This window comes from Mustela erminea, chromosome 1, assembly GCF_009829155.1.
Source record: "Mustela erminea isolate mMusErm1 chromosome 1, mMusErm1.Pri, whole genome shotgun sequence".
Classification (NCBI taxonomy): domain Eukaryota; kingdom Metazoa; phylum Chordata; class Mammalia; order Carnivora; family Mustelidae; genus Mustela; species Mustela erminea.
In genome coordinates this window covers 191,041,059-191,068,528 of record NC_045614.1, presented here as the reverse complement: position 1 = coordinate 191,068,528, position 27,470 = coordinate 191,041,059, and the positions used below count along the sequence as shown (strand labels likewise).

The 27,470-nt window shown below is 37.3% G+C and overlaps 1 protein-coding gene across 14 annotated transcripts in view; it reads left to right on the top strand.

Annotated features, from left to right (window-relative positions):
* Positions 1 to 27,470, top strand: part of ROBO2 (roundabout guidance receptor 2) — a 1,682,217-nt gene that overhangs the window by 356,306 nt on the left and 1,298,441 nt on the right. For 3 of the 14 annotated variants that reach the window (XM_032352354.1, XM_032352345.1, XM_032352334.1), the window contains exon 1: positions 24,412 to 24,930. The exons of 1 other annotated variant lie outside the window; for it this stretch is intronic. In XM_032352354.1, the coding sequence (XP_032208245.1) occupies positions 24,801 to 24,930 (130 nt within the window). In that variant the 5' untranslated portion in view covers positions 24,412 to 24,800. Of the gene's footprint in view, positions 1 to 24,410; positions 24,931 to 27,470 lie in introns of those variants that run through there. 10 more of the 14 variants (XM_032352409.1, XM_032352392.1, XM_032352400.1 and 7 more) reach the window with 8 other exon arrangements.

Here is a 27,470-nt window from a genome sequence, read left to right as displayed (position 1 = left end):
GTATTCCTGCTCATTCCTTTAGAGTATAGAGCACTCCAGGGAACACAACTGCTCTAAAGAATTCTGAGATAAACTTAATCATCTTACTCCTGCTGAAGGCATCACCCGCTGAAGGCATCACCCATTGTCTTCTTTCCGTGTATATTTGATAGATACAATCCACTCATTTTATGAAGTAACTGAGAGGATTATCCATTCATTTTCCACCTTCTTGAGTCATTGATTCACAGCTCCTCTCTGTGTGCAATAACACACTGGTCTGACTTTATACAATTTTTCAATAGCTTTCTCAAAAATATAATTTGGTCATCAGCTCCTGTGGGTGAAAAAATCCTGATAACTCTTGATCATTTTAAATTTAGCTGCAAAATTTAATTTTGTCCAAAGGAGCCTGACCCCTTTTTTCATTTAATCCTTCATATGACTCCAGCTGGTCGGGCACCTCAGCATTTCCCCGGAGTGAATTCTACCGGCACATTTTCTTACCTGCCACACTTACGTTGCTGGGATATAACTGAATTATTTTTTGAAGGGCTTAAACTGTTTCTCGTCACACGAAATCACAATGCAATCTCACTGTTGAAACTCGTCCTTTTGTTTTTCTGTTGCTCCTTTCAAAGGCTTTTAGCAAATCGTTTTTGTCCTACAAGCCTATCTTTTCTTTCCATCATGCTCTCTGCACAAGTATGTTTGGAGAAATAATATTCCAGTCCAGAGGCACATCTGAGAAATAACAACAAAGTTTAATAAGAGATCATTTCAACTCCTGTAGGACAAGGAGAAATTTCCTTGTTCGGAATAAAATTTTTTATTATGTTTTGCTCATGAATTCGGTGGAACAATCTAGGTAGCCCTTCACTGGATAAATGCTATATACATGCAATGTATTAGATTTTCTAAGTTATCACCCTTGTTATAAAGGTTATTGTTATTGTTTCTGTATAAAAATAATTTCATTGTGACACATAATTATAAGCAATTTAAGGAACTTAATTATCGTGATGGTGCTCTAGTACCAGATTAAATTAAGAGTAGTGACAATTTTATTGTTACATATATATAAGAAGAAAACATCGAAACTCTTATCACTGGCAGATTGGGAGTTAGAGAAAATAAGTCCCAAAGTCAAAAATTTAATATATTTTATTATTATAAATATTCAACACTTAACATATACACATTTAAATGTTATTATAAACATTTAAGGGACGCCTGGGTGGCTCAGTTGGTTGGACGACTGCCTTCGGCTCAGGTCATGATCCCGGAGTCCCGGGATCGAGTCCCGCATCAGTCTCCCAGCTCCATGGGGAGTCTGCTTCTCTCTCTGACCTTCTCCTCGCTCATGTTCTCTCTCACTGTCTCTCTCTCAAATAAATAAATAAAAAATCTTTAAAAAAAAAAAAAAAAAAAAAAAAAATTTAATATTTTGATGTTAAAGATCTCAGGAGATTGAAGACAATGAAATTCCAGAGACACAGACCACTTTCAGTCACATTAAATCAAACATTCTTCCCTTAATGTCAGCTTAATTTTAAGAGAAACGGCATAGAAATAGATGACCTTTTCTAAAAAACAGAGAAATCACCACATTGTATAAGAAAAAGTTAACGCTAGATTGTAAACTTGTTGACTCTTACAATTCAATCTCTAATCCAATCAAACATTTGAGAACTTAAGCTTTCTCCCAAACTCCCTTATCTTTCATCTTTTTTATTGCTTATCTTAAGCAGAATCCTTTCTATTTTGTTATTCTCTGCCTCATTAAGCCCACTTCCTGTCATATTTTCTGTATACTTGTGTACATCCATCTCCAATTGTAAATATGATATGTACCCATGCTCTCATTTCTCTCCCATTACTGTTTAATGAGAACTCATTGATTGTTCAGGATTTACTGAATAGTTATTATATTCTGGGCACTATAGTAGGCACTACAGAAACAAAAATGAATAATACATAAGCACTTCCCTTAAAAAGTTCACAGCCAGTAGAAGTCATAGGCACTCAAAGAAATAATTATTTTATAAAAAGATATGTGAAATAATGAAAAGGCAGAATGAATGGCACTTCCCATTCAGAGTACACTGTAGGACAGAGTTGGAAACAGCCATTAGAAGAAGAGAAAAAACCTTTCACAAAAGCAATGATATTTATTGAAGTGGATTTTTGCCTGGCAAAGACAAGATGTAGGCAACTCTGTAAGCAAAAGAGCCCAAGATCAGGATCAAAAACAAGTAATGGCACAGTATGCTCGATGGATTGCAAAGAGCAAATTGCAAATTGCAAAGTCTAGTGGGGGACTGGCGAGGTGGTATAAGAACAATCTTGACAGGAAGATGCTTTTTTACATCAATAGTGTGGAAGATGGAACATCATTAAAGAATTATAATCAAAAGAGGGGAATTGTTTTCTTTTGGCAACATCACTTTGGTGACAGTGTAGATGATGACCCAAAGGGGATGAGGCTGTGTAGGGGATGAGGAATCGTGAGGAGACGCCATTGCCAAGTCTGGGAGGAAGATTTTGAGATCAAATATGGGGCCCTAGAAAGGGAAGAGAGCAGATGGTTGAGAGACATGTTTATAACGAGGACTATATTTGTCTTGGGTATGGTTTGCTTATGGAAAGGTGATGAAGAAATATAATTTAGGAATAAATTCCAGGTTTCTTGCTCATGTGGGTGGTAATGCTAATCATTTACAATGGAGACTTTAGCTAAATACATAGTTGCTTACTCTAATTTGTTCCTTTCTCTGTTGTAAATATATGTCCCTGACCCGTTGATTCATTTGTGGTCATATGACATCCTCTGGGTAATAAAACATGACAAGGAATAAACTCTAAGAACTGGTGCTTGATTCACAATGTTTTCCTTTTCTCTCTGCCCTCAGAATGGCAATGTTCCAAATAGACATTACTCCATCTACCTGGATCCCAAAATCAAAAGGATGTGAAACAACGCCCTAGCTGACCAAAAATGTCGTTTCTTTCATTAAGCCACTGAGCTACCAGGGTTATTTGTTATTGTGCCTAACCTAATCTATCCTGACTGATAACAGAGGAAAGTGAAATAAAAAAGGCAGCTTTGGAGAGAAGATGATTAATTCAGTTTTGGTTCGGTTGAGACTGGGCCTTGAGAAGGCCCTCTTATTTATGGCATTAGAGAACCCACTGGACATATTTCCATTTCACTGCTTTCTTTATTAATTGAGTACTCTTTTCCTAGTGGTTTACTTGTTGAGAGGTAGCATTATATAGCGGTTAAATGTGTGTCCTCAAAAATGACACTGTCTTGTATGAATCCCAGATCTGTCGTTTGTCTACTCCAGTTTCCTCATCTGTAAAGTCAGGATGATCAAACAATGTGCCTCATAAGACCACTTTAAGAATTAAATGAAATAAAATATATGCACTTAGAAGAGTGTCTGGCTCATAGTAAACGCTATGTAATGTTATTGTTACTGTGTGTGTGTGTGTGTGTGTGTGTGTGTGTGTGTGTGTGTATAATTAGATCCTTTCAGAAAGCAGGTGGAATGAAAAGGTAGGCATCCTTGTAAGATGCTTCACTTTCCACTGAGGCTATAAGAAAAAATAGTGAAGAAAAAGATTTCTAGGCTTATCTTTTGAGGAAAACTGCTCTATTGAAAATAATTTTTATCATTTACTTTAAAGTGAGATGGCCTTATCTAAGTATAAATAATGTGTCTTATAATTTGATTTATTCATTGGCCCTAGTAATGTCTTTATGAGATGTGGAAGAATGATTTCAAGGCTAAACAATTCTTTGAAAATGAAGTCTGATCAAAGAAACATAAAAATGTCAAGTGACTAATTGAAAGAAGGAAGAACTTATTGATATAGCCTGCTCTGGGAAAATACTGAAAATTATGTTACATTTGGATTACTTCTTTTTATTGGAGTTCCCAGTATTTGCAGTCTCTGGAATTACCCACCTATCGGCTGATCGCATGTTTCTGCAACACTGCCTATACTTGGACAACCCTGTATTTTGGTCTGGAGCAAGTTATCAAAGTCAGCTCTGACAAGTTTGAGGCTTCCAAAATGGAGAGAGCACACAAAGCTCTAGGGCTGATATCTTTTCTTTCAACCCTTTCTTTCTGCCTTTTTGTAGACATGTTCCATGTAAGATGCAATATGGCATAGTGGTTAAGGGGATCAGATCCATGTTAGCTATTGTGTAAGACTGATGGTTCACAGACCTGTACCCCTGAAACAAATCATAAATTATATGTTAATAAAAAATAAATTAAAAAAAATTAGCTGGGTGCCCTGAATTTTTTGCATAGATAAAATGGAATTGTAATGACATCTACCTCTTAGATTGCAGGGATTAAATAAGTTAATACACAAAAAAACAAATAGAACATTCCCTCCCAGAGCAAAAGTACTCATGAGTTAGCTACTGTTTTTGAAAATGGTTCTTCTGCTAAAAATAATAATTTATTAAAAAGTTTCAAAACCACAGGATGTAGGTTGCTTTCTACATTTCTCTGTCTTCCTTTTCCATAATCCAAATTTAGAACCACAGAAAACACTTCATACATATTTTTTAATTGGTCTGCTCTGAAAAACAGTCCAGTTAAAGATGTTAGGTAAAATGCCTGGGAAGGAAGCAGGCTAGTGAACGTGATATTAATAGGCAAGTGGTGTTGTTAGCACCACACAAATCAACTCAGTAAGGGGGGTGCCTCCAACGCCTACCTGAATGGCATTGCCAACCATCAGAAAACTATAAACCTTTCCTTATCCTTCACTATTAGAGAAACATTTTAAGTGTTTATTAAGAAGCTATCGTGCTTGGGGTATCCTATCAAACATGATCAAAAACAAATGTTTAAGATGTAACCTTTGTTCTTAAACAATGTTGGCTCTTTTGCATGCCTATTCTCTCCTACTTGTTCCCACCTTGCTTTGAAAGGACCTGTGAGGTGTTGTCAGTGACCGTGGACAAAGTAGACAGGGTGGTTTATCCACCTGAATTATCTGAATATTAAGTTCAAAGTGAAAGCATGAGGAATAAATAACCAATCACACTTCCTAAACAAGAAAGATAGTCCTTCATGCAGTTTAGAGAAATGTTAACAGATAGAAGAGAATTTTTAATTATTTTAAAGCATAAAAAGGCTTTATGATTCCCTCAGTTTCTCCCTCTCTCTCTTTTTCTTCCATTTTCAAGCCAAACTTAACATCATGTTTTTATTTCCTTTTTTTTATTAGCTTCTATTTAAATTCCAGTTGGTTGACATACATGTTTTTATTTCCGTTTAAGTCGTTGTGGTGATCTGCTTAGTCTACCTTGTTACATATAACCACGATGAAAAACAACCCTATTTAATGAGTTCTTGAACATGACTTTCCTGAATGTTATATGGCTGTTCTTGAATTTTTTTTTTTTTTAGATTATTTTAGTTTGGGGTTTGTTATGACACCACATTTTTAAAAGACATCTTTAGATTACAATATTTTTTTAAAGAAGGGAAACAAAACCCTGATGTATTATAGTTCTCTCACCAGAGAAAAAGGAACTGTACCAGGGTATTAAACTGCAGGCAAGCAGCAATAGCAATAACATAGAAACTAGAACACAGAGACCCTAACGGCTTTAGTAGTCAAGCTGGCTTCTTGGCCGCTAGCATGTGTTAGTATGGGAATTAGAAAGGGTGCCCTTCTAAAGGGCAAAATAAATGTTCATAAAAATCAAACATTTTCATCAAGGAACTGAATCTAATCCCTCAAATGACTGAGAAGCACAGGCAGGGAGCCTTTTCCTTGCTAGGCAGAAATGACACTAGAGGCCAAAGGGGCCAGATTGAACCAGAAACTCTGCAGGCCCATATGCCAGGAGGTGAGTCAGAAAAGGTGTTACATGCAACAGGGAATAGAAGTAACAGTTCAAGCTGGTGTGCGGGAATAAGGTTTTGAATCCAAAAAGAAGACGAGTAAAAAAGCCTGTTAAACTCAGGAGGGCAAGAAAAGGATAAGCAGAGGCATTCTAATTGACTGATATCGATTGGCTAGAATATCATCAGATGGCAGTTGCTGCTTTTGTGAGTTAGAGGGATATGAACATGCTGGGATGACCCTGTTAACAGGGCCAGGACTGTTAACTTTACAACCTTTGGTAAGGTTAGAATTTTCCTGGATTTGCAAGGTCAAGGACACGTTTCTTTTAGCCCATATTCTATTACTCCCAATTTTTCTTTATCATCATTTTACTTTTCTTTGACATACTCAATTCAGAGAGTCTGCAGGAAGAACCCTTAGGATCTCAGTGGCTTGTAACAAAAGTCTATTTCTTGCTTATGGTGAACCGGTAAGGGAGGCACGGGGGCATGCAGATGGCTTTGCTTCCTCTTGTACTCAGAGATTCAATATGGCTGACGTTCCATCTCAGCTGTAGTCTCTGGAACACTAGGCTTCTATTTTGCCTCTGTTGACTGCTGAGTCCAGAATTGGTACACATCACTTCAGCTCACATGTCCTTTCCTTGGCTATTTCCAGTCACGTGTCTCCACTCAACTTCCAGAAGCCTAGGAAATGCAGAAAACATGTGAAGTATTTGGTGAATATTATTGTCTTTGCCGTAGGGAGAAAGACTAAGTGTTGTCGGGGTAGAAATTATAAAGAAGTCACATGTGAGGGTGTGACTCTGTTTGATAGAGTAGCTTCAAGAAGGCCATCGCTGGGCTGATGGTTTTACTTGCTTTAAATGGTCCAGTTTGCTAACGTCTAGTTTTTAGCCAGATGCCACTTTCTGTTCACTTCATTTCCCCTGATGCCTTTTTGTGAATTTTTGAACTTTCCTTTTGTGCACTGGGGTCAATAATTCCAAGCATCTGCTCTAAAACACGGGGGTATGATACCTCTTCATACTGCACAGCAGTTGTAGAGATAAAATCAGGTCTTTTTTTTTTTTTAAAGGTAGCATAGCATAAAGGTAGCATTTTTTAAAGGTAGCACAGAATATTTATCTGTAAATGTATATAGATTTAGAAATACCTTTCTTAAATTTTCGCCTGGTCATTAGCCTTGTAGGTAATAGCCAATGATCAGGTAGACTTGGACAAAAGCATTTGCACCCTAATTATGAATTTGGTGATTCAGTAAAGAATCACATAAAGGGACACGTAGTTTCAATGAAGAGTGGTTTTTGACCTCTTCCTCAAATGAGTGATGGTACTCCTAAGACCTATTATTTACAAGCAGGTTACTATTGCCCAAATGTCTCTCTTGCTGAAGATTAGAAGTAGAATTCATGAGGCTACTGATCCAGATGGGGCTTTCTTATTCAGCACAAGGAGAGATGTTCTGTCAATAAGGTCAAATTTAAGTTACTAGCTCAGGTTGAGGTCCTTTGGAAGGATTCTGGGCAAGCCATAAAATTGCAAAACAAGCATCATTTGAATTTGACTCATGTACTTAATCAATAATGTGAGTCAGACACAATAACTTTCATGCTAATATTCTTAATATAAATTGTTTTTAAAAAATATTTGTATCTCGACTCAGAGATTAATTTCCTTTCCCCAGTCCAGCCAGTGGTTATGTTGGTATGGAAGTGTGGAGGAAAGGTAGCAATAGTTATACATATTTCTAATGACCATCCAGACTATGCTTATGCAGACTTTCTTAAAAGGAGTGTGGATATGGAGGCAAAAGTTGTTGCTGCTAGTATATAATCTCTGCTTTCAAAAATTTTTTATTTCTCTGAAGCAGAAATGTAAATAAGGAATTCTAGTACGTTGTTTTGTTGTAAATACTGTGGTAGATGTATGTCCCTGTTTTCAATAACTAAAAAGCCTCCACTAGAGTGGGGTTATAAAATTATATTTTTTATGACTCAACATTTAAGGACCATTGATGAAATTAATGTACATGCCACTATGTTAGAATTCTGTGTGTGTATAACTTGTAGGCCTTCAATAACTTGAGGGAAAAGGGAAAATATAGTTTAAGAGGTCTCATCTAGAAGATTTTAAAAGTTGAATAACTTATATTTGGATTATGAGTTTGCCACTTATCATGTCCATAATCGCTGATGTGACTGAGTAAGTAACCTAAGCTTTCTGAGCCTGTTACTTCATTTAAAAAAAAAAAAGAAGAAGAAGAAGAAGAGTAGGGAAGGAGGAGTATTGAGTTTCTACAGTAACCACACTTCTTTAGCTTAAAAATTTGGTGCTTTCAGGATCAAAGTAAGGGATGCTAGTGTAATACTGAACTCAGTAGTTTTTCAAGGCCTGTCTTACCCTTATTAGTCTTGGACCCAACTCCACCCCACCAAAACCCAAATACAAACACAGTCACACAGTCACTCATAAAGGACATTCCCATCTCTGGGAGGCTGAAATACCTTCTTTTCCCAAAGAAGGTATGAATGCTACCTTCTTTGGGAAAAGAGTCTTGGAGGATGTACTAAGTTAAAGAGATCTTGGGAAGAGATCATCCTGGGTTGTCCAGGTGGTCCCTTAATCCAATGGCAAGTGTCCTTAAAAGAGACATACTGAGAAAAACAAACACACAGAAGAAAAAACGATGTGACAATGGAACCAGAAGCTGAAAGAGGAAAGGAAGGATTTTCCTCTAGAGCGTCTAGAGGATATATGGCCTGTCCTACTAGCAGGTTTCAGACTTCTGTTCTCTAGAAGTGAGAGAATACATTTCTGTTGTTTCAAGCCATGACATTTATGGTAATTTGTTACAAGAACTAACCATTTCTGTGTCTTTTCTCTGCTAATTCCTGCCTCTCTTCCTCCATTAACACAAATTAGAATCCTATCTACCCTGAGTCTCACTTTTTTAGTTAAAATCTTTTGATTACCCCTACCCCCAACCATAAGAATTAATCTTGTCTCCCCCCTTTTCCTATGGTATTTTATTTATACCTGTTAAAATGTTGACTTCTAATATTCCAGTATTTGCCTTTTTATCCTGCCTCAGTGCTTATTTGATTACTGGAATAGAGTCAGCATTTCATAAATATTTCCTGTGTAAATATGGGACCATGACCCATTAATGCCGGAATAGGGCCAATTTTTAAAGTAATTACACATAGTGCCACTCCCTAACCTCCCAAGTATCTGGCTTCTTACTTGGAAATTGCTTTACAGATTCTGTGTTTTAAAACTGGTAGGGGGAAGGCTTAATGGAATAAGAGTAATAGGAAAAGAGAGAAAGTTAAAAAATAACTTTAGTACTATAGTTATATTAATATTTCATTAATTAACTAAAAGTCTCTAAAATCACAACTGCCACATTTTTACTTATTTACGTCATACCTTGTTCATAAAATAAAAAGGGTCTGGCCTATATACTGTATGATTCCAACTGTGTGACGTTCCAGAAAAGGCAAAGCTATAGGGACAATAAAAAGATCAGTGGTTACCAGGGTTTAGGGGTTGGGGGGAGACTAGGAAAAGCACAGAGGACTTTTAGGCTAGTGAAAATAATCTAATACTCCAATGATGGATATGTCATTGTACACCTGTCTGTCCAAATAGTTGGAATGTACAACACTAAAGGTGAACTCTTATGTACTCTATGGGCTTTGGGTGATGATAATGTACCAATGCAGGTTCATGATTGTGTGTATTGTACCACTCTGGTGAGGGATGCTCGTAATGGGGAACTCTATGCATGTGTGGGGCAGAAGGTATATGAGAAATATCTTACTTTGTATGCAGTTTGGCTGTGACCTAAAGCTGCTCTAAAAAATAATTAATAGTAATAAATAATGAAGAGGGGAGATGTGAAATCTTAGGGAATATATCTTCGGTGGCAAAATTTGAGGCACCAGCATGAGTCACTCAGTGGCCTATCTCCTTGGGTCCTTTAGAGAGTTCAGAGAGGCCATTGTCTAATACTGGGTCTGTGGGGTGGTTTGTGGGATGGTCTTAGGTGCAAGGATCCGAGCCTTCATGATCTCTAATGCTGTGGAGAAAACACAAACAATGCTCCTTTTATTAAGTCTTCAAACAACAAAATATTTTCTTTTAGATTTTATTTATTTATTTGAGAGAGAGAGAGAGAGTGAGAGAGAGCACAGAAGTGGTAGGGAGGGGCAAAGGGAGAGAGAGAGAGCTGAGCAGGGAACCCAGTGCAGGGATCCATCCCAGGACCTTGAGATCCTGACCTGAGCCAAGCAGAAGGCAGACACTTAACTGACTGAGCCACCTAGGCAACCTGTACAGCAACATGTTTTTTGAGAGCAAGGTACTTTGCTTCTCTGAAACTGGATTTCATCATCTAGAAAAGGAAGCATCTATGTACCTATGTGGAGAGGATGCCCACCCTAAATCCTTTGGAAAAAAAAAAAATTAAATTTAAATTTAAAATTTTAAAAATTTAAATTTAAAATTAAAAAAAAAAATCCTTTTTTAAAAATGTCTCCCTAAACCATAAGTCACTCTTAATCTCACAAAACAAACTGAGGGTTGCTGGGGGGTGGGGGATTGGGAGAGGGGGCTGGGGTTATGGACATTGGGGAGGATATGTGCTATGGTGAGTGCTGTGAAGTGTGTAAACCTGGCGATTCACAAACCTGTACCCCTGGGGATAAAAATATATTATATGTTTATTAAAAAAATTTATTAAAAAAATTTTAAAAAAACCACGTCTCCCATTGCCTTACCATGCTTGTACTAGAACACTCCTTCTCCCGACTACCTCTAAGTAAACTAGGAGTGAGACACTATTAGACCTCCCAAATGTTAATTTTTATCACGTGGAAATTACTCATCATCATTATCATATGGTTATGCTGATGCAGAGTTCTGCCTGTCTTAAAACTAGACCCATGCTGCAAGGTATGTCACTTATTGCTTGTACTTAAAAATCTCTTTTAAAAATTACTTTTTGAAATGGTGCTTAGTTATCTTTTTTCCAGAGAGGAAAATGATGTTTATAGCCTCAACTTTAAGAATTATATTTAGAGGGGTGCCTTGGGTCATGATCCCAGAGTCCTGGGATCGAGCCCCGCATCGAGCCCCGCATGGGGCTCTCTGTTCGGCAGGGAGCCTGCTTCCTCCTCTCTGCCTGCCTCTCTGCCTACTTGTGATCTCTGTCAAATAAATAAAAAAAAATAAATCTTTAAAAAGAAACAAGAATTATATTTAGAAAAAAAAAAGATCAAAGTGCTATGGAAAGAAGAAAGCTTATTTCTTACCTTTAAAAGATGTCCCACCTGAGATAAACATTAAAAATATATTTAATTCTTGAAGGAAGCTTTTGAGAGCAACATAAGCAAGTGAAGGAGTGTGCCTAGAAGAGAAATTGTGTTTCAATCTCATACTCTGGTTTCTTCCTGTAAGCTACAACATACATATTTTAAAAGGATAATAGTGATTAAAAAAAAAAAAAAAAAGAATAGATACAAGGGACAACGCTGGTCATGTGGATTGTCTGACTTTATTTACACAGAGACGATGTTGTTTAAGATGGACCTAAAATGCTAACCCCAGATAGATGCCATCAGAGACTGGAGTTAGTGTTCTCATTCTCAGGCCTGAAACATAGGAATAAGACCCCTAGATAATTCAGCCTTTCTCCCGATAGACCATCATGGAGGAACTATAAGCTCAAGTTACTTTCTAAGTCATTTAATTGTTCAGCAAAATGCAGTGAAAAATACTCTGTGCAAAGACTTGTTCTAGATTCTGTAGAAGTTAGAGGGGTTATGTTGGGTTACACAAAAGTGAGGGAAGGAGTGAGGTGGGAGGGGAAAATCGGGACAGAAGTTCACAGAGATGGGAGTGAGACACGCAGTATAATAAGTTTGATCAGGCAGAGCCTGGGGAGCTTGAGTTTCCAAATTAGGAGACTGGCATTAGAGATGAGGTCTCTAAATTATGGCTTTGGGAACTTTACTTTGAGTTCCATTCTAGAATCAGGGAAGAGAGAGAGTATTTGAAATAATTCCCAAATAAATGACATGGATTCAGAAGTGTCTCTAAGATGGTTTCAACCCCTTGGCAATTATTCAACTATCTGAAGTTAAAGGATGCACAGAAGGGGAGAAGTCTAGCATTCTTAGAGTACATACTGTGTGCCAGAAACTTAATCTGTTATCTCATTGAACTCTAAAACAAATCCATGAGATAGATGTTGTTTTCTCTATTTTAAATGAAGAATATGAGACAGAGAATATGAGACAGTATCCCACTGCTGGAGTTGTAGAGCTAAGATTCCATATTTGCTTTTTTTTTTTAAGATTTTATTTATTTATTTGACAGACAGAGATCACAAGTAGGCAGAGAGGCAGGCAGAGAGAGAGGAAAGCAGGCTCCCGGCTAAGCAGAGAGCCCGATGAGGGGCTCGATCCCAGGACCCTGAGATCGTGACCTGAGCCGAAGGCAGAGGCTCAACCCACTGAGCCACCCAGGCACCCCTCCACATTCTTTTTATCCCCATCATGAAAATTTCCAAAGAGAAATGCAGTATCAAACCTTGTTACTGTGGTGGTTGTTTAGGTTTATGGCCAGATTAACTGTAGTTTCATTCTGCCTCTGCTAGAGGCAACGTAGAGCCTCTGATCTGTAGGTGGTGGTCTCCTTTAATAAGTGTCCCTAAGTGCCTGCCCTTCATTCCTTTGTTTAACAAATATTTACTGAGCAGCTTCTGGACACCAGGTAAATCTTCGAGTGTTGTAGATGTATACATCAGTGAACAAAACTCACAAAATGTCTGTTCTCACAGAGCTTACAGTCTATTTAGAGGGAGACAGGAAATAAAATACAAAGCACAATAAAGAAGTAAAATGTATACCATGTTAAAAATTAATAACTGTGATGGAAAAATTAAAAAACAAACCCCTCAGGATAAGGGGGTCGTAGGGGTGAGGATGGATATCGTGGTGCATGGGTAGGTGTCATTTAGAGGGTGAAAAGTGAGCAGAGACAGGAAGCAAGTGAGGGATTTAATAAAGCTGAAGTCAGAAATAAAGGGGCCTTAACATTCAAAGAATCCAGACACGTTATCCTTAGAACAAACATTAGAACGTGTTTCTAGGCCAATAATATGGCTGGTGCAGAGTGAGTTAAGGAGAGAATAGGATAAGTTAAGGTCAAATTGGATTGGGGAAGGACAGATCATGAAACACATTGTAGGTCATAACGTGGGCATTGGCTTTTCCTCTGAGTTGAATGGGAAGGTGATGCAGAATTTTTAGAAAATCTGTGATATGGCTTTAGCTTTTAGAAGATTATTTCTCCTGTGTTGATAAGAAGAAAGCGGGGTAAGTTCGAAATAGGAAGTAGTGGACTCTTGCCATAAAAGGTGAGGATGTTAGTGGCTTGGATCGGGGTGGGGATAGTAGAAGGAAGGGAACTGGTTGGATTCGGGATATTTCATAGACATCAATTCAGCAGGTTTGAGGTGAATTTCATGCATGGATTTCAGAGAAAAAGAGGATTTTAGAATGACCCCAGGATTTTTGCCTGAACAACTACAAGACTGAAATAATCCTTAAATAAAAGGAAAAGGCTAAAGAAAGATGACTGGGAAGAAAGGCCAGGTGTTTTTTCATTTGTTTTTTTTTTTAAACAGGTTGAGTTTGAGCTACTTGCTAGATGTATGTATCAGTTGTCTATCGATGCATGATAAACTTAACACTAAGTTAACAGCTAACTTAACACTAACTTAACAGCTTAAAATAATACCACTATTAAAATAACTTAACAGCTTAAAATAACACCCACATTATTAATTCACGTTTCTCTAGGTAAGAAGTCTAGACGGGTTCTCTGCTTAGAGTTTCACAAAGCCAAAATGAAGAGCTCATCCAAACTGCTCTCGTAGCTGTACGTTCTGGGAAAGAATCCGTTTCCAGGTTTATTCACATTGCTGGCAAATTTCAAATTCCTTGTGGTTTAAGACTAAGGTCCCTATATCCTTGCTGGGCTTTTATCAGAGGAGTCACTCTCTAGTCATTGTTCATGGTTCCTCCATCTTCAAAGACAGTAACATTCCGCCAAGTCCTTTTCTTGCGTCAGATCTCTCTGACTTTCCCATCTGCCTTCCTCTTCTGCGGCCACCCTGGGAAAGCTCTCTGCTTTTAAAGACCTATTGTGATTAGGTGAGGTAATTTTTCTTTTTATAATACAAGAACATAATCATTAGAGGAGTAACAGAGGAAGTAGGAGAAGATGAAAGGGTGAAGGTTATGGGAGTCCACTTCAAAGTCTCACTAGTACTACGTACAAGTAGCGATGTTGAATAAGAAGTTAGTTTTATGAGCCTGGAGTTTAGGGACAAGGTGTCAGCTAGATTTGGAAGTTTATGTTTGAAGTCTTGATTTCTTTCTTCCCTACAACCTCCTTAAGAAGCTGGGAGTGAGTTGCTAAGGAACACTGAGCCATGGGCATGGATGGAGCTATTGACACAAGGTTAGACATTTCTGTTACCTAAAAAGTACCTAAAAGAAACATTTCCGTGATTCACTTCATTGGGCGGATCTGATTGGAATGTCATGCTTGCAGTGATACAGACATTCCCGCCTAGAATGTGTGGTCACCGTTATTTATAAAGAATCTACTTCAGTCTCAATGGCAGACTGTGGCTGCTCCCTAAATTGTTCATTTGTTCAATCTTAAATGGTGCCCACTGTTCTCACCAACTTTAAATAGGTCTATGTCAAAGAAAAATTGCCTTCAGTGTTTTCTTATTTCAAGAAATCTAGGGCTAAAATTCAGGGCCCATAGAAGCAGAAACCAAGCTGCTCTGTGTGACATATATTGAGCATGTCCTCTGGATGGAATAGTAAGTAGTTAAGAAGAAACCACCAGGACTTTAACACTCATCATCTGGTGAATTAATTAACCTGAGGCTTGACTAATAGTAAGCTATTTTGCTGTTAAGGATGATTAATTAACAAATTCTCCTACTTAGGAATTAGTGCTTATATATGCACATACACATATATATGTTATGAATATATCAGTGTGTGTATATATATATTGCACTATTAGGCATGATTATTTAAAATAGTATTTTCAGTTTGTTTTAAAATAGTGTAAATAATTTAAAATAAAAGCAAAGGAATTGCCTCTTCCTGGAAGTTTCAGGAGCTAATGAATAGTCCCCATGGTCATATTAAATTGACATCCAACAGAAAAGAAAATAGAGCCAGGTGACTCTTTTCTTGTCAAAATCATTAGCTTAATGGTAGAGCACATAGGACAAATGAACTTTAGAAGCAATTGTGAGCCATACTTTGGTCATATGACAAACTCTCCACCTAAGCAATGGGAACTAGGTGGGTGGGGATAGGAAGGGGGAGGGTATTATGAACAGCTGCCAGATCATTTCTGTTATGTTTAGTTCAGCCTGAATTAGGAAGAAAGAAAAAAAAAAAGAAGAATGTCTTGTGCTCTAGGATGAATAAATATTGTTGAATCAGATGTTAAGATTGTCTTTAACAAACTTAATAGCATCCAGAAATCCAAAGGAGGGAGATTACTTAGATGATAATGAATCTGAAATTTGTACTCGAGAAAAGCAAATTATTTGGCCTGAGGGGGAGTGTGGGGGTGAGACTCAAGGGGGGAAAACAGCTATTTCCTAACATTCGAAGCATTGTCCTCATAAAGAAAGAAAATATTTGTTCAGCATTACATTAAAGAGTAGGGCTAGAATGAGTGATTGGAAATTAAGAGCATCTAAAATATTTGAGATCAATGTAAGAATGGTCTTTCTAAGAAAAAACAAGCAGAATCTTTTACTTGAATTATTTAAATAAAAGCTAATACACCACTGGTGAGAAATGTTTGTACGTTGTTCTTTATAAACTTTCATCCTGATCAGACTCTAAGATACTATGAGCCTATAAAGTAAGCTAGTTTTATTATAGACTTGAGCTCATTACATATGATAATTCAAGTCTCTAAAGTAGTTAGTGTTACTGTGTAGTAGTTAAAAATTACTACTAAAATTTTTAAAAAATTTCTATTACCTATCATCTATGTATCATGATATCCTTGTGAGAGACCACTAGTTTTTCTTCCAAAAGCTAGTGTCCCTTTTTTTCCAACAAATGGAACCCCAATATTTTTTTCTGATCACTGGCTACCCAGATAAAGACTTCACTTTCCAGCTTCCTTTATCTGTATTGAACCAAAAAAAAAAAAAAAAAAAAATGGCCAATGTATTGTAAGCAAAGGTGACATGTGGCAGTTTTCCTCAAGCTTTCTCAGAGACAGGTGCTTCCATCTCTGTCATTCCAGCCCCCTTTACCTTGTCCTCCTTCCTGCTGACGTGATGTCTGCAGGGGAAGAGAACCTGTTGGATCCTGAGTTGTCTGGACTATGGAGAGCCTTCCTGATGAAGAAATTAAAGAGTAGTGTTAAGTGTTAAGCTTAAGTGTTCTAACTACACATACACAGGTTAACTATATGAGGCGATGGATATGTGAATTAGCTTGCTTATGATGAACATTTTACATTATATTTGTATATCAAATCATCAAGTTGTATAACTTAAAAAGATACAATTTTAATTATCAATTATACCTTAATAAAATTGATGGGGGGAGAAATAGGAGCCTGACTCTCACAGAGCTTTATGAAGCAAAGCTCAATGCTTGTATCCAGACCTTTTCCATGAAAGAAAAATAAATTACTTTGAATACTACAGCCATTTTTTGTCCAAGACATTTAAAAACTTAATTCTATACAGATATATAACTGTATAATAGAATGATAGCTATTCCTATAGCAATTCCTAATTGATAATTATAATTCATCATAGAATGTAAAGACATTGAAAAAGTAGTTAAACATATTTCTTAAATGTTACTTTTAATTTGCTTAAAATTTACACTATTTTTAAGCTTGTAAATAATCTGAAAATTGTAATTTATTTGCTTTTTCAAAAAAGCAAAATTAGTTATCTAACAGTTCTATCTTGTGTCTTCAGCATTCACAATATGGACACTTTTCCTTAGAAAATCTACCACTTAACCAGAAACTGAATCAACATTATAGTATTCCTGGGATCTCAAGAACACTCTGGGGAGAGCTGAAGCAGACTCAAGCATATATATTAATACATGCTCTACAGACATTCTCATGGGACTCTGCAACCCTGATTTAGTGACTTTCTAGCTATTCAGATAAAAAGACTAGAGTTTATATCTTTGTGGGAAGGACTATCCCCTGTTAGAGTAAAGTTATTATAAAATATTAGAAAGAAATTATATTTCTTTAATAAACATCCTATTGATATCTCCTATAGATATGAAAAGTTTTATGTAATTGATGTGGCATAGCCAATAGACCATGGCAAGCTTTCTAGCACTGTCCTTTAAATGAACTTCATGAAAGCCCAAGACAATATCTCAGATGGGAAAAAAAAAAAAAGTGTATTTTATAGGTTTGGATATGCTTAAGTAGATTCCAAGGCTCATTCTCTAGAAAATCACTAGGATATCTCTTTAGGACCATATTCTGCCTTCTTTCTAGAAAAGTTATGTAATCACTTATAGTTTAGGTTAAAGATGAGTTAACATAGGCTAAAAATTAATTTCATTTTCTCAGGAATTCCCTAAACATGCTAAATTTCACTGAAAGCCTTTTACACTTTACACTAATTTTATTTTATTAATATGTTTATGAGCACAATGACTAGGTGTTACAAAGCAAACCCAGACAAAATTTTCCTTTCCAGATCATTATTGAACACTGGAGTAGGGCTACATTATCAGAGATACCTAGAACAGGGTTTTGCTATTGTTTTGGTTTTGGTTTTGGTTTTGTTTATGTAGTCTCCATGCCTAACATGGGGCTCAAACTCATAATGCTGAGACCAAAAGGTTCACGCTCTACTGATTGAACCAGCCAAATGCCCTAAAGGAGATGTTTTTAAAACCCATGTACCCAGCTCCCACACATGACTTGCTGAATCAACACCACACTTGAACCCTAAGAAACTTCCTTTTTCTTAAAGGAATGGAATCCCCACATTTTAGCTTGTCTCATGGTTCTCCAGAATGAAAACTTCACTCTCCAGTTTCCTTTGTAGCTAGCTTTGGCCATGCGATGTCTTCATGCAAATGAACCCACCATTTGGAACCAATTATCATGGCTTTCAATTAGACTGAATTTAGCCCCTAAAATAGAGCTGATGGAAATCCTCCCTTTTGGGACACTGACAGGTCTCAGGACACCCTCTATTACTGCAAGCTATGAAAAAAATACAAATAGAATTCCCCTTCAAAACATGCTTATGTTGAGTAACACATCAAGTTGCCTTGCTCAGTAAAAGGCTTAAAAGCATATTATGAAGTAAAACCACAACTAGAAACTTCCAATAAAGGCATATGTAGTTCAGTTGGGTTTTTTATTTTATTTTTCTATGAAAAGGGGAAAAATGACAAAAATAAAATGCAATATCAGGTGTTCCTTTGAAAGTGCAATTTACCAGCTTGCACCAATCTCTTTATAGAGTCATCCCTACCTTGCTGTCTCCTGTACTGTAGGATAATAGAATAGAAGGAGGGCCCCAGGTATGGCAGAGTCTTAAGTCAAAGGAAATCAGAGATGTTCATGTGATAGAAATCCCTGGCAAATGAAAAAGGAATAAAAATATTTCTAAATACATCTCAGCAGTAAAAAAAAAAAAAAAATATTATTTTTCTTCTAATTAACTACAGATTTAAATTATCCAGAGTTAATTTTGCAACCATGCTACAACTGAAATAGTTATCCAGTACAGATTCGACCTGGTACATATGTAACTGCACTAATTTGACCTTGGAAATCAAATTAATATATATGTTACCTTGTACAAAAACAAGGGATGTTTCCCTTCTTTAGCCTGTGGAATGATCTGAATTTACAGTAGAAGATAGAGAAGTACTGTATTATATAAAATACCTCAATGTTTCTATTTAAGGAAAACATAACATGACATTGAAACATTCATATGTGTATTTTGACTTGCATAGTCAAAATAGAATGCTCAAGAATTAAAGAGTAATACCAAAGTAGTTAATGACAACCATGTATGTATGTAGGCATATATTAATGAACTTAGCTCTGGACCTTCAAGTTATCAGGTTAATGCTATGGCTAATTTATTAGTTTCTCCTGGATTCAATTCCCACTAAAATTTTGTTCTGCTGGATTATTAATGGAGTATATAAATATATTAATAATAGTGCAACCTACAGTTAGTAGAGAATAATCACTACCATCATTTTAGGAGAGAAAGTAGTTGGAGAACCAGACAGCTAAGTTTGCCTCCATGACGTTCTCTGGTGGTTGAGTAACAAGGGAACACCAAGAATTTCCAGTGCAAGAGTGATTTTTACTGATCTACACATGTATCACTGAGCCCCTTCCAGCACTCCAGTCAAGAAAATCTGCCGCTTCTTTGTCCTGATGTAAGGTGTTCAGGGAGATGAGTGATTCATTTGTAAATGAATTATAGTAGGATAAATGGGAGGCTTCCTTTGAAACATAATAATATGAATAGGACATTTTTTGTTAGTGTTGCAGAATGCTCTGGTAATGAGTGTTCTGTGATTATCTTGCAGCCCATCAAGTAGATCATTTGTTCTGGTCATACTTAAGTGAAACAACGGCTAGAGGAATCATCTAATGGTCAGACAAACTGAAGATACCTCAGAGTTTCTCAGCGTTGGCACCACTGATATTTTGGCCAAGTTTTTCTTTGTTGTGGGTACTGTCCTCGTCATAAGATGTTTGGCAGCACCACTGGCCTCCAACCACTGTATATGCTAGTAGCATCCACACCTCATTATGACAACCAAAGAATGTCTCAGAACATTGCCAGGTGTCCCATGGGGTGAGGGCAATTATATTGCCCCTGATTAAGAACCACCTATTTATCTAATGACCAAAGTTACAGGATTTTCAGAGAAGGAGTTGGCTGAGTCTGTAACTGCATGTGATGAAGTGAGTGTAATTTATGAGATTAAAAAAATATATCAATATAAAAATAAACTAATGTTTTCAAATGCTTAGTAACATTTTTTGGTTGTACACTCATTAGGAGGTATTTTATCTTGTATATTTTCAATTACTAAAAGCATAGCGGAATAGCTCACTTTACACCATTGTTATCTAGTATTAGAGATTAGTGAGATTTCTTGTTAAGAAAGTAAATAAAAGGGGCACCTGGGTGGCTCAGTGGGTTAAAGCCTCTGCCTTCAACTCAGGTCATGATCCCAGAGTCCTGGGATCGAGCCCCGCTTCGGGCTCTCTGCTCAGCGGTGAGCCTGCTTCCTTCTCTCTCTGCTTGCCTCTCTGCCTACTTGTGATCTCTCTCTGTCAAATAAATAAAATATTAAAAAAAAAGAAAGTAAATAAAGATAAAATTGTATTTAGTGCACATAAATAGAAAGATGTTAGGGAGTGTCATTAGAATAGAATAAATAGTGGCATTAGAATAAAAATGAGTATAACTGCTAAGGTATCTAAATCTTGCTTAATGATGTCAAAGTTGGAGCAGATATTAACAGGTCAGGCAAAACTGAATTTATAAAAACATATATAAAGAAGAGAGCTGAAACACTGGGCCAATGTTCATTCCTTCTTGTATATATTTTGTCACCAAATTCTTAAAGATATAAACATCTTGATGATAGAGTCTTATTAAGCTTTGTCTTATTAATCTTAAAATACCTAGCATTTTCTGGGGCTCAAAATATGTAATTATTAAATAACTGTTGAATTAATTATCTCGTCCTATTTATTTACACCGTTTTAGTTTCACTTGCAAATACATCTTGCTTGGAATTGTGCTATCTTTCCACATAGTTTTGTTTTGTTTTTTGTTTCTAATTTCATTCTCCACCACCATACTACAGACAAATTTTTTTTTTTTTTTGAAAACTCATTTGGATCATATAAGTTCCTTGATTTAAACTTATAGTTGACTTCGTATCACTAAGAAAAATCCTAAGACCTTTGGCAGTAAGCATATTTAAAATATTAATCTAGCCCCAGCCTACCATTGCTACCTCATCTCCCACTGCTTACCATGTGCTCAGATACTCAGCCATGCTGTCCTTCTTGCAGTTCTTAGAAGGAGTCAGGCTTTCTTGCATCTTTGTCACTATGTTCATGCAATTTCCTCAACCTGGATTATTCTCTGCCGCTTGCCTGATTTGACCTATTCTTGAGATAGATATATTCATCGCTTGATTCTTAGTCAAAAGATCGGCTTTTCTGCATGAAGTGTCCTAGCTGAACCAAGTCTTTCACTATACTTTGTTTTCATATGTACTACCTTTCAGTACTTCTCTTCTGCAGTTTTTTATTTAAAAAATAAAATTTTTTATGACCTACACTAAAACGTTATTATGTTGTATCATAACGGTCCATAAGTCAGGTCTGGCTGGGGTGTAATCTTTCCTTGTGTTTTACTTTGAGAACATGCAGGTAGTGAAAAAGTTTTCCAATTGTCTCTTAGGGGGCCTTCTCTGGTACCTTCATAGCCCTAGACCTCCTTGAAGCTGCCAACAACCTATGGAAGATTCCATGTTGCCCATACCGTAAGACCCTCCCTCCTCTGTCCCACCAACCTCTTACTTTCCAGCCCCACTGGAGTACTTACGGTTTTCTCAGACCCATGCACAAGACTCTGGAAAACAGAAGTGGAATGACAAAATCTAAGGCCATACACAGTTCAAATCCTGGCTCTGTTATTAACTCACCATGTGAAATTGAAGAAGTAATCGTCTGTAAAGTATGAATAATAATGGATTAATCTCATGAGGTTGTTGTGGAAATAAAATAACTAAAATATGTAAAGCAGTTAATTAGAGCCTGGCACATACTGAGTGTGCCATCACTGTTCACTATTCTTTTATATAAAGATGTTATTTAAGAGCAAGCTGAGCTCAGAAGTGTTAAGAGAACAATTTGGTTGAGAGAGAGAGCATAGGACAGTGATTTACAGAGGCTCAGATCTGAGCCATTTAAGTTCACAACAGCTCTATGACCTTTGATAAGTGACTTAACACTGTGCCTCAGTTTCTTAAGATACTAAAAGGAAGATCACTCCTATGATCACTGGGTTTTTGTAAATATTAAATGACATATCACATGTAAAATACTTAGAATTGGTAATAAGTTCGCTAATTTATTGTTACTAATAAGGTAGCTGGAAAGGCATTTCTGTACTCATACATATTCAAAAATTGGTCTCCACTACCATTCCACTCAATATTTCTGTTGCTTTGTTGCTCTGTTACTTTGAACTCTACCCGTCATTCATTCTCTTTGGTGTTCCCACTTATTTAAAGTTCCCCCGCATCTCTTCTGGTAGCTAAAAAGCTTGAGTAGCACTTCACATTTAGTCCAATGAGTTCTGGAGGAGAATGGCCTTCCTTCCATGAGCAGAGATTTGCTTCCTCTAGTTCCAGTTCAGTTTCCCCACCACACAAAGCTGTGGGCTGGTGTTTACTGGGGTTACCAACAAGGAAGCAAACCTTGAAAATCTAAAATTTCCTTAGAGTCAACCTGGCCAACTGTATCCCCTGTCAAGGAAGGAGTGCATTTCCTATTAACTTCAATCTGGCCCAGGCCCTTTAGAAATGTTTGACATCCCTATCAACATCCTTTCAACATGTTTAAAGCAACTTAACATTCTCTTGTTCCACCTAAAATCCAGGTGATTAAACAAGAAGAAAAAGAAAAAAAAAACAGAACTCCCTAATTATGAAAAGTTGTGTTCTTTCTTTTGGGCTGAATGGAACCAGGAGACAGTAAATAAGTTTAGTTCTAGAATCTTCCTCAGAAAGTGATGGTGCGGAAGTTGGCCGATTCATTTTACCACTTCTGTTTACCTGCATTCTGCTGAAGGGAGAGGGAAAGTTGAGGTAAAAAAGATGAAGAATGACAGGTAAAGAGAAAATAGAATTCTGAGTTAAATTCGGGCTTTCTACTAGAAAGCATACAGAGACATAGAATTTTTTTTTTTTTTTTAATTTGCCAGTGATAAAGAGAGAGCGAGCAAACACAGGCAGACAGAGAGGCAGGCAGAGGCAGAGGGAGAAGCAAGCTCCCTGCCAAGCAAGGAGCCCAATGTGGGACTTGATCCCAGGATGCTGGGATCATGACCTGAGCCAAAGGCAGCCGCTCAACCAACTGAGCCACCCAGGCGTCCTGAGACATAGAATTTTAAATTTACTATTTACAAAATAAGTCTGATATGAACTTCTGTCTTCCCTCAAAAGTTTTCAAATGACAAGTTGAATACAAGTTGATTATTATTTCTAAACTAGGGATAACCTGGGAATTTGTTTTGTGCATGCCATACTACATTTGACAAATATTGCTTCCTTTATATGAAAGCAAATCTTAATAACTGTATTTTCAAATTTAATGTAGTGCATCTCAAAAAGACAAATTCTTCTTTTAAAAGGACTTCTTCCCATAATAGGACTTGAAAAGGGCAATTTATCCCGTTTTGAAAGTGGTAACATCATAAATTGGCGGTTATCATAATATAGCAATTGATTACTTTAAAGTACAGAAATGCATAATTCATGCCTTGTGGCCCACTGATTAAAAGAATAAGTGACCGTATAGATAATACTAAGATGTAGACAGATTTCAAATATTGCCCAGAATGTTTCGATCATGCTCATTCACTTCAGGCAACAGAGACTGAAATTACGTTTATGGGATTTGCCTTCACCGCCCTCCTCTTCGTCCGGGAGCAGAGTCATGTGCCTGGATGTTAATTAGAACCACACCTTGTGATCAGTGATGTTTTCATAAATATAATTAAAAAAAGACGGAGAGACTTAGAGGGCTTTTTGTATTTCCATGGTGATGTACACAAACAAGTAAAAAATGTGCTCCCCTGAATGTGTGATTAGCACAGCCCCGATCGAGCCTGTGTGGGTTTTTCCAAAAGTTTGCTGACAGCATTCACGGTGGGTTCATGCAGGTGACACACAGAAATGCCCAAACAAACCGACTGGAATCCAAAAGAGAACTGCAACTACTGACAACTTGCCCTGCCTGTTTTACTGTTGGAGGTAAAAATCAGACACTTGCTGTTGTTCCTCTAATAAATATTTCAGACCCTTTGATGAGTAATTAGTGCAGACGCAATCCCCTTCTAATGGCACAAGGTGAAGGAAAGGAAAAATAAAATACGTTTTAAGTTCTGCGTCTTTTCCCATTACACCGCTGGAATCCGCGTCTATCCACACAATAGATTAACTACCCTCTGTGCATACTGTATTTTGCTCAGCCCTTAATATTCCGAAGCAGGGCTGAGCAGTCGTTATCTGTGGCGGTTCCTGGATGATTTTCAAGCCCCGCACTACCCACCCGAGTGGCAGTGACACTGGCTTTCACTGAAGCCTTATTACTCTTAAAAGAGCAATTTGGTTGGTCGCACGGCTATTAGGATCACACAGCAGCCTGAAGGCTGTCAGTACAACAGCTTCTCATCTTTTTCACACAATCCTGACATCTTTTCTCTTTTCTGCCGGACACGGACATGACTGTTTTTATCATTTTCCATCAAGCTCACCCAAAACTCTGAGGAATCTATTCCCACTGAAAGCAAAGGGAAGATCAGAAATTATTTTCGAGCTCCTGGAGCTGGAGCAGAGCTGACTGCGTGCTGAGAGGAGCCGGATCCGTGAGAAATGTAGCTTGGCTCAGGGCTACATCAGGGAGCTGCGACTTCAGCTGTGAGAGATGGCAAAACAACACCTACCTCAGGTTTTTCAATGATTAATGCTATTTTAATAACCGGGAAGGAAGAGGATGTGAGAAATTTTGTGACATTAACTTGTGGCAATGTTATCATTAGAGAAAGTGAGGAAATTGACTAGACTTGAACTTTTCTTCGTTTTGATGCTCTTTTTCTCTGGACCCACTCTGAGCAAGCTGACTCGAACCCCCTGGAAAGGAAAACCTTGGAAAGGAGGTAAGTGATGAAAGTTTTGCGTTAAGGATCTAAATGGAGTTAGCAGGGCTGATCAATGGCAACTTGAGGACAGCTAAAGGTAGAGCAGCTGCATCTGCTGGAAATCGGATTTTTATTTTAGGAAAGACGATCTGTGCTGTAGGTGGCGAGGAAGAAGAGTTTTTTCTGTGTTATTGATATAAATATATGTTTTTTTGCGATTTTTGGCTTTCGGGGCTATCGAAGCATGGCAAGGATTGTTTCCAGCAGGGAGGATATAGGGCCAGACGCGTGGTACTCTAGTGCAAGCATATGGGTGGTATCCTTAGGAAGCTGCATTATTTTTAAAAAAAGAAATGGGTCCTGAATATGTTAGATGCCTGAATTGTTTGGCAGATTTTGTGAACCGGTCAGAGGGCTGCCCGAGGAGGGGCATGTGATGAAACACAGCGCCACCGACACTAATTTGCTGGCCGTCTCGATCAGTGTTGATGTGATAATAAAGATAAATTGCATTAACTTTATTGAAAAAAAAATCTGCTGAACAAGAACAAGCCTTTCGGTACTTTGGAGACTGCAAATCCATTTTCTTCTGCTGTCGAGAAATTCAGATGAGATGAGGGAGAATTTATGGTACTTTGACCCTGCCTTTTTGTAAAGTTCAGATGATTCTGCTTTTCCTGAATGAATGCCATTTGTTTATACTGAACACAAGTTTCCAGCGTATCTGTTCTATGAATGCTCTAAGCCAAACGATGCTGCAGAAATAGCCCCTAAGAGACTTTCCGAACTCTGTTTGCATGTTTGGGGGAAAATCCTGATGGGAGATGTCGGAGGATTTTGCTTTGCAGGAGCATTTCTTTTCACCTAACATTTTTCTCTCAGCTCCGGAAACGTTTTCTGGGTTTCCCCACCTCTGCTGTACTGTCAATGGTATGATGTGAGGGTTAAGGAGAAGCATGAACATTAACAAGAAGTTTTAATAATTCATCACAACATCTCAGCAGGATTTTCTAAATACAGGAGCCCCTTCAGTTTGATCTTCCTGTTCTTCCTTTTGTTGCATTAAAGATATTACAAATCTTCTACCTCTAGTACCTTCAAGGGAAAAGTTCCAACAGGCACTTAGCTTAGATGGTTGGTGCAGATGTACTCCTGAGGAGTTGAGCTGCAAATTATCTTTGGGCATTGTAAATTATATCACCACATTACTGTATTTCCTCGTGTTATCAGCGTGTGTGTGTGTGTGTGTGTGTGTGTGTAGGGGGTGAGGAGTTCTTGCAAACTGCAAGCTGTTATTTATGTTAGCCTACATGGCAGCTTTTTGGTGGCTTGGGATCTAGAGATGTATGGTGTGTTATCCACTCTAGGGGATGTCAAAAGTGTTAACTTGTATTTCCTATCTAATTTTTTCAAAGACAGTCTGCACCTCCAGCATGTAAAAGTGCTACCATTTCCTGTGATAAACTTTAGCTGTCGACTTTGGAGCTCTAGCTACCCAGGGAGAAAGTTAGATCCATGTAAGGCTTGGGAAAAATTGTTAACCTCGTCAGAAAGGTTTATTTCAAAATATTTGCATGTGTTCCTAAGCATTTATTCATTCCACACAGCTTTAAATACAGATGCATTGGATTGCATTTGTAAATCAGGTCTGAAATGTTTCGTCTTTGAACATATGACTACTTTTTCCAATGTGCTCTAACTAGCTCAGCTAGAAATTTGCTAGCTCTGCTGTATGATGATGATATGACTCAGTCAAGTTCAGGAATAGGCAATCATAGCAACATATTTCATTTATCATTAAAAGGGTTTGTATATTTTAGAAAGGTCGGGCCAGTCACTAGAAAACTTTAAAAGTGCTGACCATTCTTTAAATTATTTTCTTTTCAGTGTCTCTTTTGTCCTGGTAGATGCATTGCATAAATATTTTCCACACATTCTGAGTTCCTGCACAGTAGTTTTACCTTGATACGCATATGTACATGCTGTAAATATTTATTTATTCATGAGCTTGGTATTGATGGCTGTGTGTTATCTTTTGATGGGTTGTAAAATTCTGTTACTTTTCCCTTGGCATATTATGAAGTCCTCTGAAACAGATTTTTACAATTTTTCAGCATTATTTTCCTTTTCAGGAAGTAGGGGCCATTATTATTTTGTAGAATACCTACCAGAAGTATACGTATTTGTGGCGTAGGCTGAAGGCGGGAAATGAAGGTTCTTAAATGAAACACTATGGCCAGAGGCAAAAAGGATCAAAGTGCAAAACACAAATAAATTTTGAAGAAGGTGGTTTTAACTACTTTTTAAAAAATTGCTTCATATCAATGATTGATTGAAGCATCTCTGCTTTAGAGAAAGATCTTTAAAACTGATGCTCTTTTTTCAAAAATCCTGGAAAAAGTAATAATAACAAAACAACAGAGTTTTCTTCTGAAATTTTTTTTTATCTCATATTGGCTATGTGCATTTGTCTTAATCTGATTGAGCAGCTGTCAACCTCCATATGGCAACCTGCCCACGCTGACAATTTCCATTTTTGTTGTATTAGCAGGAACCAC